Here is a 13,541-nt window from a genome sequence, read left to right on the forward strand (position 1 = left end):
GCCTTGTTAAAATTCTTAAATGAATTAAATTGTATACACATTTCTTTATGATCATTATGAGCTGTACCGATTTCCATATGTTTGAGTTCATATTTCTAATTCTCAAGAGATAACCAATTAATTCTGTACATGCTCTTCAAACAATTGAACTTATTTGTTTTTCTTTGTTGTTTTTCTTGTGACATATTTTAGATGTCTTATTTTGAATTATAAATGTGTTTATATTATATGGATATGCACAGTTTAATTTTTCTGTTGATTATATGTAATTTTAGTAATGCTAATTCTTCTTTTATCTTTTGTAAATTCAATGGGTAATATGTCCTTTTGTGACTAATGTACAATAATAAAAAAAATTAAAACCTTTCACTCCACATCGTACTCCTAGGACCTCCTTCAAATCTGCAGCTGTTTTACGCCTTTTTTAAAAACCATCTACTGACCCAAACGTCCCAGTGACCGATCGCCCCATTTCCTCACTACCTCATTATTCACAGGTCGTTGAGCTTATGGTTTCCAACAAGATCACTAAGTACTAGACATGAATACCCACTTCAATCTGGCTTCTGTAGCAGACACTCCTTTGAGAATTCACTCATGTACGTATCCAACTTTCTCTGTGATGCTCACCACTCTAAACTCTCTTCTACACTTGTGCTTTTGGGACTTTCTACCACTCTGGACATGGTTGATCAATGCTCTCCCTACTTCACATTCCAGAGCACTGGGTTTCACAAATCTGTTCTAGCTTTGATTGACTCCTACCTGGAAGGTTCCTCCTTTAAAATCTCCTGGAATTCACAAATCTCTGACCCCCACCGATCTCTCGGTTGGCATCCCCCTGAGGATCAGTCCAAGAATCTCTGTTCTTCAGCCTCCATATCTCAGCCCTAAAAAGACTTAGCTTGTGTTTTGGATTTCACCATAAGCTCTTTGCTGACGATACTCAAATATTTTTCTCCTTTCCCTCCTTCTCCCCAGCCACCTCTGAAAGGATTACCAAGTGTCTCAATGCAATCCATCACTAGATGGCTTTCCGCTGCCTCATCTCAAACTTTTCTAAAACAGAAGTCCTCATTCTCCCAGCTTCCAACGCCATCCTTCCCCTCCTCCCGCCTATATCCTTCCCATTCCATCTGACTTTTGTGCGCCCTAGCCCAGGGCTGGCATCCTTAGGGTCCTCTTTGATAGTGACCTCCAACTACAACAATTCATCACTTTATTTAAAGTGCAGCTTTAAGCAGCAAAAACAGACATATTTAAAGAGAACTACCTTTAATTTCAACAATGAACCGTGATACGTGTAAAAAAATAGGTCCAACATTAATTTGTTATTTTGCAGGAACTACAGCACAACATTTAAGTAAAAGCTTATAATTGGATTTCTTCATATGTCCTTCCAATGTGAATAGCAATTGTAAAGATGTCATTACAGCAATAGTTGTATTCCAGTCAATGTGAGAATGAATATATGTGTTCCTTTATTCTGCTGTGTTAAAAATGAATTTCAAACTATATTGTTTGAAACTTAAGCATAGAAATTACCATGCTATTGAATTTCATGTTGATGTTTCACATACATTGAAAAGACAGGTCTCCACTGATACATGAAGAAATTAAACCTAAAAGAGCTGGCGTGAAAGAACAGAAACAAAATTGTATTTTAGGCTTCTGGTCCCACATACACGCATTCTGAAGAGACACAATGTCTGCAATCTAGTGGGAACTGAATAGAAGATTATGACATGTAATGGCCAGGTCAGGTGGCTTTTAAGACCACCTGAGACACTCCTGTATTGTATTCAAGGTAGGTATATTTTTTTTTAACACACTTTATTGGCATTTTAATATAACATACCCCAACCCCCACACCCTCCCCCCGCATCTCCCCAAACTCCCTTCCCCAAGACATCAAAACCCAACGACCCATTCCCCTGTCCTCCCTCTAGTTTCCCCTCTCCCCCTGCCATCCCATATAATTCATCGTTTTGTCTTCTTCCACAGCACAGCAGCCGAAAACCAGACACTCATAGTCAAGGTAGGTTTTTAAGGCAGATAAACACCATGCATTTTCTTCAGACCTTCACTCATCACCAGGCTTTCCCTTCAAAGAATCTATCACATATTTTATTTCCCAGCCACTCATAAACCGGATCCATCAGCAATGGGAGGTCAACTGAAGATAGCAATGGGAGGCCAATAGAAGAAGGTAATGACACTCAGATGCACTGCAAACGAGTTTGATAAGTCAAGGTGAAGGGTCATTGAAAATATGCACAGTTAAATCATTCTACTTTGGATAAGTGGTGACATAGAAAGGGAATATTTAGATTGCCTATCATCTTTGCCCTGTTGTGGAGAATTGTTGTAGTTGCACACCAAATAAATAAATGCATTTAAAATGTAGAGAATACTTAAAATGTGCAAAAACAAAATTAAGCAGTGCATCACCATGCAAGCTCTGATTGATCTAAGCTTTGCATAAAAATAATACATAGTACATTTTGTAATAAAAACTAAATGTCATCATATTAAGAACTACTTTAGCTTGCTAAAATACTAAACATTGCCAAAATGAACAGAATTCCATCGTTCAATGTCTCAAAACATTTGCCTCAACTAGTGAAATCTAAAAAATATGTTTCATTAAGGTAGCATAGATGAATCAGAAATGAGAGCATAAAACATAATTGACTTTTCTGAATAAGGCAGGCTTTCCTCCTACATTTGGGACTGGAAATCCACACCTCTGACCAGCCAGAGGTGAGGTTATAGAGAAATATAATGGCATGCACAGCCCTCAGAGATTATGATATAATATTATGCAAGGAAGGGACAGAAGGGGGACTAACTGGAGATTGCAGAGCAAGAGAATGGATTCTCTTGGCAGATCAGTCTATGATACCAGTCCAGGAAGCCAGAGCAGCCCATAGAAGGATGACCAGTCAGCGCTGGGGAGTTGATTCCAAAAAGGACACCTCAATTGAGGGTTTTTCTGCCTGGCTGGTCCTTCCAAAATCAGAAATTGCATCTTAAAAGGTAAATTAATAAAAATCCATACACATTCCCTTAACAGTCCAACTTGATCAGGGGGAATATCTGGGAAGGTAACAGAATGGGGAATGCAGGAAAATACAATTTAAAATAGGGACACTTGCTAATATTCCAATGTTCTGTGTTCCTTCTATATACCCAATACAAAGTGATATATGGTTTCTTTAAGGCACAGTCCACTTGCAGTGAAAAAATGAAATTCTGAATGCATTTTGGTTGCCAGTTTAAGGTGGGTTTGCCATTGTAAAGTTAAGTATTATTTGAAAAATAATTATTGTTTTGAACCGGTGCAGAGCCACGTCAGATCATAGTTTAAATGCATGGTACTATTGCCTGGAGTGACTTCACGCAGTTAAATCCACCAAGGAGAGCCATAGCATAGTCTGGATGTTTCCGTAATGAAATGCATGTTGAAAGATTTAACTCTATTAATTAAAAGCTGTGTGTAGTGCAAATCCTTTGCATGCAGAGTTAGGTGTAGTGTGGCAGGGAATAGAGTTTTCAACTTAATATATCTCTTCCTGCAGAATAGTGCAGCTCCAGCCCTGAAATATACACATGTAGGCCCTTTTCTCACCCCGCCCCCCAACACCCTCACAGTGGCATCTACATAGTGAATGTATTCATTACCTTCTATGTGCAGAGAAGAGTTGGTGCAAGGATATTTTAGAATGTAAATTATGTGAATTTCTCGAGCACTATACTTGCGTTGATGCCGGAGAAAATCAAATGCTTTAACCATACTTGCATTATGTAAAATGTTCAATTGAAAAGTAAAGTTAGTAATGTTCATAAACAAACCTATGCTAATTAGAATGATAGTATGTCTAGTGTCTTTTAGATTATTACAATATTTGGAGGAAGACTTTGGGATTGAAAGTGGGTGCCACTGTGGATTTATAATGGTGAGATTCATATAGGCAGGTAAAATATTATTTTGGTTTTGTTTGTTTTATATACATACCATACTGTAGTGGGATCCAGGGTAAAGCTGGAGTCCCAGTTGTCTGAAAAGAACATCTCTTTTCAAATACATTTTGATTTTAACTACCTCATGGTCTGTTCCTTGCCCAGAATTGTGGTGTGGGATTATATAAATGGGAGCGTGAAAAATTAGCGTATCACGTCTATGTGAACCGAATACTAACGTATACAAAAAAACACTCAGCAACTCAACATCTTGATCCCTCTGATCAGAGGCGTAGCCAGGATTGTTTAATAAGTGGGGCCTGAAGCTAACGTAGTTGGGCCCACCACAGTAACATTAACCTCTGTAAATGCCCACACACGGCTGCGGAGTGGGCATTTACAGATTTTCGGTGGGCCTTGTCCATCCAGGCCCCGCCCTGTCTACGCCTCTGCTCCTCTTCTACACTCAACCTCACTGTCCCACGCCCCCTGTGCCTCTGCTATCTTGTGCACTTTTTTCCCTACTCCCCCACTTCATTGGAACCTACACCCATCAAAATCAAAGCCAGACCGACAGTGTATTGCGTGAGGAACTCATGGTGGCAACTAATAAGACAGAGGTTCAAGGGTGTTTATAAATCTCAAGCTTTGCCCAGCAAAAGATAACAGTTCTGGCTTCAACTTCTCAGAAGCCTCGACGGCCAAGTCTCTTTTCATAAAGTCTCTTGCCTTCGAGGGTCAGTAAAATAACAAACAAACCAAAGTTCCTCTTCTCCTGGTTTCTTTTGGGTGACGTATTCACCTCTGGATCTGCCTCGCTCGGGTGCTGAGCCGTCACAAATCGTATTCCGTAAATCATTAACAGTTCCTTTTCTTAATGGACTTTGGGTGATGGCTTCACCCCTCAAATTGCAGCTCTCAGAATCATCTAGGGCCAAGTCTTGTTTCCATTGAAAGTCTCTTGCCTTCGAGGGCCTGACGGGTTCAAGTAACAAAACAAAAAGTTTCTTCAACAAAATAAAAGTGATGTCTTCTTGGTTCCAGGTTGGGTGAGGATTTCTCACCCCTGGTTCCCCCTCTTCCAGGCGCTGACCCTTCTTCACTTTCAGCCTCCCCTTCTCTGGGTTCACTACGGCTTTTCCTTCGCTCACAAATCTTAATGTCTTTTTAAACAGTTCCAGTGGACATCCCTCGCCCGGGTTCACTCTTGTCAACACACTGTTTACCGGGACTTTTAGACTTGCCACCTTCTCATCAGCATTGCTCGGTCAGGTTCACTCTTGCCAATTTCTCATTCACTTTACTTTCAAAATTTGTGAGATTCACGTCCCTTGCTTTCTCTCAATGCGGTATTCACTTCCCTTGCTTTCACTCAGTTTGCAGATCAAAGACTTTCGATTGCACAGGGATTTTACTAGACCTCCTGTATGACGACTTTCACCATTTTGGTGGCTCTCCTACGGCCTTCTGGTACCTGTAGTTCGCCCAGATGTTGATCAACCAGAGTCTCTCGAGTTTGCACCCAGACGGAGCCTCAGCAGCTGGTCTCACCTCAACACTTTTCAGAGTTCATTGAACTTGGTTTAAACTTGCCACTTTGCGACTCTCATTCAACACAGCCCAGTTCTTATCGGCTCTCCCCTGGACTCACCGGCTGTGATGAACCGCTTGGCTTTTAGCGTCACAAGAGTCAAGGCCAGTACCGCGGTCGCAGGAGGTTCCCTCGCTCCTGCCTATCGGCGTAGGCTTGCCCTAGGTACCGTTGACATCTGCTGCAAGGCACTTGTGCTATTGTTTGCGGTCTTACGTCCTCTTCCACAAAGGTTCTGCAGGGCCTGGGACAAAAAGGGCAAGGTTGCTTCTCTCCTCTCCACCCTCTCGATTCCCGCCACCATCTCCTTCTCTTGAACTGCCATGTCTGGTTAGCTGTGCTATCGTGCTGTATGCCGTGCTCTCTTGCCCCACCTCTTATCCCTGTGGGGAAGGGAAAGGACCGTCAGATGTGTGTGATTCTGATCAATTGCCTGACTTTGCCTGATCCTTGTATTGGGACATGTCAAGTAAACAGCTCCGTTAGTCCGTTCTCTAGTGTGTTGTGCAAAAGTGTTTGTGCCGGAAAGAGAGGGGGGGGCAGTGGTTTTGAATGTCCGACGTAGTAGGAACAGGAACACGTGTTGAAAGAAGGGGGATACTGCGTCTCACCCGTCAGTGTCTCACTCCCCGAGGACCCCCCCAATCCAGGTGATCCTACCTCACTGGCCCACCCCCAGGAACTGGATCCAATAGCGATGGCTGTGTCCTGGCCACCTGGATGGCAGATCCCCGGGGATTAGCCAGGGAGACACCTTCAGGTTTCTCACAATTGCTTCAAAGATTGGCTTAAACTTCACATACTTGCCAAAGTGGGAGCTCCCTACCCCATCCTCCTTATTAGCCCCTCAAGTGCCACTTAATACAATTTTGTGTATTTTTGTACAGTACTGTACAGTGTGAAGCATTTTCCCCCTAGGCTAATGATCTCTTTGTAAGTCACATGTTTCACATGTATGTGCCCCTGGTCTATGCCCTCCCTTTTTTCACACCCTCAAATTTATTCAGCACCTGTTCTTATCTCTGTGCTATATCGGGGAATGCCTCTGCCAACTGTACATTTATTATCCGATCTAAATTGATTTCCCTGTTCTTCAAATAAATGCAAAATACAAATGAAACGCCTTGATCCTATACTCCATTTAAAGTGTACTGCAACAGCAGGTTGATGGAAGTTTATACGAAAAGGCACCCCATGTCTTTGTTGTAAAATAGTGTGAAAGACAGCACCGGCGTCTGATCTAAAATGATTTTTTTTCAACCTTGTTCATTGTACAGTTTTAAAGCACTTTATCACAGCTTAGGGAATGTGTAAAGTATTTTGTTTGAAGAGGGGCGGTTGATTTTAAGAATACAAACGAATTAAGAAAAACACTGACATGATGCAATGTACATTTAAGTATGATTTCAGTATGATTCCCAAGTGCACAAATCGAAGGACAGAGTAACAACATTGATAAGGGAATTTCCGTGTTACTGCTTTAAACATTTTCTTTCTAGAAATAGCAGGTGATATTTTAATAGCAATATGGTGACATTATCCACCTAAACAGATGTTTATCTAGAAGATCCAAGCATTATTTAACAGTCAGTAGCCTACGACGTAAAGCAGTCTGTGTTTTGATGGTGTTCACACATATTACAGGACAGTAATGGTTCACATTTTGCTGAATAACCACTTTAAACGGGCAGGAACTCTAATCCTGCAACCGAGACACAATAATTTGACAGCGGATATCATCTATATCCAATTATTTACGCAGCACATCCGCCAACCCTGGTCCTTTATTAATCAAGAAAGCAAGCTAGCTATCTATCCTGGACCACAGTAACTCTTACCATTCTGTCATTCGTTTCTCCAGCTGCGGCAGCAGAAAATCGCTGTGGAAGACGTTTATTGATGGGGTATTGGAAAATATTTTGTGCACCACATCTGCTGGAAATGAGCCTCGGTTCGCTTCCTCCAACAGTTTGGCATAAAATATCTGCAATTGAAAGGTTGGCAGTAAGTCATAGTGAATCTTAAAATTGATTTATGAATCCAAGAGGAAACATGCGCTCAGAAGCAGTGCCAAGGCCCATGAACAGTACATTCAGTCTCTGAACTGGAATTGCTTGTCATTTCTAATAAGAAGGTGAAACACTAAGTGTGTATAGAAGATGAGCCGGCCACCGAGCAGTTGGCTGCAATAGAGACAGAGGCGTAGCCAGGATTGCCTAACAAGTGGGGCCTGAAGATAATGTACTTGGGTCCACAGCAGTGACATTAACCTCTGTAAATGCCCATCAACGCTACGAGTGGGCATTTACAGATTTTGAGTGGGCCTTATCCCTCAGGCCCTACCCTGTCTATGCCTCTGAATAGAGATGGGCTGAGAGACAAAGGGCCTCATTACGACCCTGCCAGTCCAGAAACAGTGGCGGTAAATCCACCGCCACCGTTGTTTCTGGACCGGCTGATTCCGAGTTCTGCAGGCAGGAGGGTCTGACCTGGCGGGAGGAACGCCCTCCGCCTGCAGGTGGAAATGGAAACACCGGCTCCGTTATAGACGGAACCAGTGTTTCCATTGTCCCCATCCCCATGGAGTCCTATGGGTGTTCATGGGGATGGGGATTTACGGAATTCCGCTTCCGGAATGACCAGGCCACCGGCTTGTAATGCCCTGGTGATTCCGGCAATCACGGAGGCAGAATGGTATTTCGGGTCTGGCGGCAGCCTGCCGGTTTTTCCGGCACGGCTGCCGCCAGACTCGTAATGAGGCCCAAAGACTTCACTTTACAAACCCACTCACCAGTTGTTAGGTTCCGATCCACTGTTTTCTGGATGGGAGAGTTGTGACATTTAAACACAGGCCTCTTTCATTAAGACTAAAGCCTTGATTTTTAATGGAGCTTTTGAACATAACTTTCAACATTATATGCTTTAAAGACACCTTTGCAATAGAGAGAAACTTGGCTGTGGCATCTCATGAGGACCATGGGCCCGTTTCTAGGCCCTATTTTTCACAGCAATCATATATATTGTTACAGGCTTTGGAGGAATAGCGCTCGTTTGGTCCTGTGCTTGAAGCGCAGGTGGGATTCGGGTCTGTTCTGCGGGCTGATGGTAGACACCAAGGGCAAGAGATTTCTTTATTAAGCTATTTTGCAGATGTTAGAAACAGAAGAAAATGTCTACGTACCAATTGCAAGATAGCCCACCACTGACCTTTCCTTTGTGATCAATCTGTAGGTCCCACTTACCCATATTGCATAACTGCATATGCAATGTCTACATTAAATGTGTTAGCTATGAACCAATCAATCCAATGTTCTGAGGGTGGACGGCTATTATATTGTCGGAGCTTCCCAGCTCAAAGTGGGCAACTTTGGGCCTTTGCAAACCCCCACCTGTGTTCTCCTTTCAGGCTTTGGGTTTCTTGCTACAGTGGCAAAGGGGAAGTAAATGGTTTGGGACTGCCTCCTGCCTGGGAAGAACAAGTTTCTCTTACCTGGTAACATTCTTTCGTTGTGATTGTCCGACGATGTATTCCATATCTATGACAGGTAATCACCACAGCTGTGCTGCTTTGGAAAATTTTCTACGTCTGCGTCCTGCGTCGATGATGTCGATACGCTGTCCTCGAGGGCCTCCGTTGAGCCAATGTCACCGGATGTTATAAGTAGGACGCACGACGCCCATAGCCTCAGTTGTAGTTTTTTCCCCCAGAACGTGTGGCACCAATCTTCTGCCAGTATGACCACAGAAAGCCTCGCAGAAATGTAAGCTGCAATCGCATAAGAAATTCTGTAGCGGGGTAGCTAAGGAGGGAGCGATATGGAATACGTCGTCGGACCATCCCATCGAAAGAAAGTTACCAGGTAAGAGAGTAACTTGTTCTTCGAGGGGATTGGGTCCTCTGACGTATTCCATATCTATGACAAACTCCCAAAGCAGTACCAACGTATGGAGGAAGAAAATAATTTAGAATATAGAAATTTAGAATGCCCAATTAAATTGCAGAGTAAAGGACCGCCTTGCCAAAGGCCAGATCCTGCCCATGGATAGAATCTAGGGAGTAGTGTCGAACAAAAGTATGGACCGAAGCCCAGGTGGCTGCTTCACAGATGTTACGAATAGGAACACCCCTCTGCAGGGCAGAAGAGGCAGCCATACCCCTAGTAGAATGGGCCCGTAAGCCTACCGGCGGGTCCTTGCCCGCCAGGCGGTAACATTCCGAAATTGCCAAGATAATCCATCTAGACAAAGTCTGCTTAATCACAGCTTGTCCCAAACGCCTTCCAGCGTAACCTATAAAGAGCTGATCGTCCACTCTGACCCAGGACATGCGTGAAATGTAGAAACTTAAATCTCTCCTAGGATCCAACCTATGGAGCCTCTCCTCTTCCTTACCAGGATGCGGAGGAGGATAAAATGCCGGAAGAATGACCTTCTGGCTTAAATGAAATTCCGACACCACTTTTGGAAGAAAGGAAGGACTAACACCAAGGACAACCCTGTCCTTATGAAACACTGTGAAGGGTGGCTTAACAGAAAGTGCCTGTAACTCAATCTGCGAGCGGAAGTAACCGCAACTAAAAATACAGCTTTAATGGTTAACAGTCTCAAAGGACAAGAATGTAAAGGCTCAAATGGAGCACCCATTAGGAATTTTAGAACAAGGTTCAAATCCCAACCGGGCACCTGGGACGGTGATGGTGGAAACACATTAGTGAGCCCTTTCAGAAACTGAGAAATTAAAGGAATTTTGAAATAAGAACACTCCTCAGACGAGCGCTTAAATATGGACAGCGCCGCCAGGTAACCTTTAACAGTACCCACTTGCAGGCCCTTGTGGGCTAACGAAAGCAAAAAAGACAGAACCACAGGAATGTCACATGAAAAAGGATCCACATTCTTAACCCTGCACCAGTCGCAGAACTTTCTCCAATGGCAACGGTACAGGGACTTTGTTGCAGGCCGTCTGGCCGAAAGCAACACCTCCATCACGTCTTCAGGGAGGTCCCAACCCTTATACCTCAACTTTTCAGAAGCCAAGCGTGAAGGTTGAGGATTCTGACCTCTAGATGGAGAACCTGAACCCACTCCTGTGAGAGCAGATCGTCCCAGTAGGGAAGACAGCGTGGAGGACAGATGGACAAGTCGAGAAGGTCCGGGTACCACGTTCTCCGGGCCCATGCCGGAGCAATGAGGATCATCCGAGAACCAAACCTCCGCAGCACTTGCGGGATGACGGGGACAGGAGAAAACACATACAGCAGTGGGAAGGACCACTCCACCACAAACGCATCCCCTAAGGCTCTTCTTGGAGGGAACCTTTCGCACTTCCGGTTGACACTGGAGGCGAAGAGATCCACTTGTGGGGTCCCCCAAAGGGGGCGAAGATCTCCAGGATAATCTCCGGAGCCAGCTCCCACTCGTGAGAGATCACGCTCTGCCTGCTCAGAGCGTCCACCATCTCGTTTTCGTCTCTGGCCAGATGAACTGCCGAGATTGAAATTTCCTGCTTGATGGCCCAGAACCAGAGCTGCATCACCTCCCTGCATAGAGGAGGTGACCCTGCCCCCCCTTTTTGTTGAGTTAGTGCATGGCCACTGTGTTGTCCGTCAGAATCAGGACATTCTTCCCTCGCACAGTTGGCAGAAAAGCCTTCAGGTCAAGCCTGACGACCCTCAGCTCCAACAGATTGATATGGAGTCTGGACTCCGACAGAGACCAACGACCGCTGACTGTCAACTTGTTGGCATGAGCTCCCCCATCCCCTAAAGGATGCGTCCGTCACGATCGTCACCTCCGGCCAGGGCAGCCAAAATGGAGCCCCCCTCATCAGATTGCCTTCGATGGCCCACCACAGAAAGTCCTGGGAGACCGAGGGCGGCACCTGAACGGGGTCCGACATCCTGCCGGAGGACTGTGACCACTGCACCTTGAGAGCCCATTGCAGAGATCTCATCCGCAACCTGGCCTCTGGCACCAGAAGAATGCAGGATGCCATGAGGCCGAGCAACCTCAAGAACTCTAACGGCGGGAGATTCTGGGCATGTCGAAACTTGTGCACCATCTGCTGAATGTGATGAGCCCTCACCTGGGGAGGGAAGCACTGCCCCAGGGACGTGTCGAGCACTGCTCCAATGTACTGGAGCCGCTGAGTTGGCATCAAGTGGGACTTCTTTAAGTTGAGGGAGAAGCCCAGCTTGTGGAGGGAGTGGCAGGTGACTGACAGATGATCCAGGACTTACTCGGGAGAGCGCGCCCTGATCAACCAATCGTTCATGTAGGGGTAGACATGAATCCCCCCTTTCCTGAGATACACTGCCACCACCACCATGAGCTTGGTGAAAACCCTCGGGCGGAGGTCAATCCAAACTGCAGGACCCGAAACTGAAAGTGCGAGTCGCCAACCGCGAACCTCAGGTACTTCTTGTGCTTGGTATGGATCGGCACATGAAAGTAAGCATCCTTAAGGTCGAGAGACACCAACCAGTCCTTAAGTTGAAGGGCCTGGAGGACTTCAGAGAGAGTAACCATCTTGAACTTGTCCTTCCTGAGGAGCTTGTTCAAACCAAGCAAGTCCATGATGGGCCTCAATCCTCCGTCTTTCTTCTAAATCAAAAAATAAGAGGAATACCATCCCTTGTTCCTCTCCGCTACAGGCACCAGTTCTTCTAGGGCGCCTTTCTCCAGCAGGGATTTTATTTCCTGCGCAAGGAGCCGATCCGGACTCTTCAAAGAGAGATTCCATGGTGGATTGTCGTGAGGCCTCTGCCGGAAAGGAAGACAGTAGCCGTGGGCTATGATCTCCAGAACCCACACATCTGAAGTAAAGGCACGCCATTCGACAAGATGCTGCGCCAGCCTTCCCCCAACCGGTGAACCATGGGACATGGCTTCATGACTGAGCTGAAGCGGCTGCGGCATTGCCCGAGGGTAAAGAGGCAACTGCCCGAGCGGCCTTGGCACCTCGAGTACCTTGTTTTTCACCTCTGGAACTCCTACGGTGTCCCCTTTGACTTGCAGCTCCTCTCGATTTACCAAAGGAAGAGCAATATCGAAAGGAACCTCCCCGCCATTGCTGTCCCCTAGGACGAAAAGGCGGAGGTTGGCGAACTGCAGCGCTCAACGACTTTGCTGCAGCTTTGGAGGTCTGCAACCTCTCAAGGCTCTCGTCAGCCTTGCTGCCAAAAAGATGTTCACCATCAAAGGGCATGTTGAGAAGCCGGGTTTGTACATCAGAAGCAAACCCTGACTTCCGCAACCAAGGAAATCTGCGCATTACGGTGCTCACCGCCATGGACCGGCTGACGCAATCTGCCATGTCCAGACCCGACTGAACGGATTCACACATGGCATCGTTGCCATCCTGAACAAGAGCAAGAAAGCCATCCCGTTCCTCCCCTTCTGGAATATGTTCAGCCGCCAAAGACACACAATTCCACAGAGTATGAGTGAAACATGCTAAGGCACACATGGAGTTGGCTGCCTGTAAAGCCATACCCCCTGAAGAAAACACTTTCTTTACCAAGCCTTCAAAACGTTTGTCGTCCCTATCAGGAGGAATGGTAGGGTACGATGCCTGTTTTGCCGGGGCCGTAGCTGCCTGCACCACCAAACTCTCCGGAGTGGGGTGCGTAGTCAAGTAGCTGGGTTCGCTACTAGTTGGATGGTATTTTTTCGGCAAAGACTTGCTCACTGCCGGGAGACTCTCCGGAGCAGTCCAAGCCGCTGCCACCCTTCTTTGCAAGGCCATATGGAATGGCAGTACCGGGTCAGTTGGAGGACCTTGGTCAAGGATATCCGTCAGGTCATCCTGCATAAAATCCACTGGTGGCGCAGACCAGCCCAAGTATTCCGTCACCCTCGACATAAGGTGCCGGTACGAGGACTCGGCATGCGTGCCAGGCTCGGGCCTACCGAATTCAACCTCCAGAGAGGTGTCCATTCCACTGGCGTCGTGCAAGGAAGGACTGACGCAGGTCTTCTAGCTGGC

The 13,541-nt window shown here is 45.8% G+C and overlaps 1 protein-coding gene across 11 annotated transcripts in view; it reads right to left on the reverse strand.

Annotated features, from left to right (window-relative positions):
* The window catches only part of FGD4 (FYVE, RhoGEF and PH domain containing 4), a 1,139,208-nt gene that overhangs the window by 307,098 nt on the left and 818,569 nt on the right, over positions 1-13,541 (reverse strand). For all 11 annotated transcript variants that reach the window (XM_069628200.1, XM_069628199.1, XM_069628201.1 and 8 more), the window contains one exon: positions 7,393-7,538. In XM_069628200.1, the coding sequence (XP_069484301.1) occupies positions 7,393-7,538 (146 nt within the window). The remainder of the gene's footprint in view (positions 1-7,392; positions 7,539-13,541) is intronic.

This window comes from Ambystoma mexicanum, chromosome 12 (genome assembly GCF_040938575.1).
Source record: "Ambystoma mexicanum isolate Mex_15411 chromosome 12, UKY_AmexF1_1, whole genome shotgun sequence".
Taxonomy (NCBI): domain Eukaryota; kingdom Metazoa; phylum Chordata; class Amphibia; order Caudata; family Ambystomatidae; genus Ambystoma; species Ambystoma mexicanum.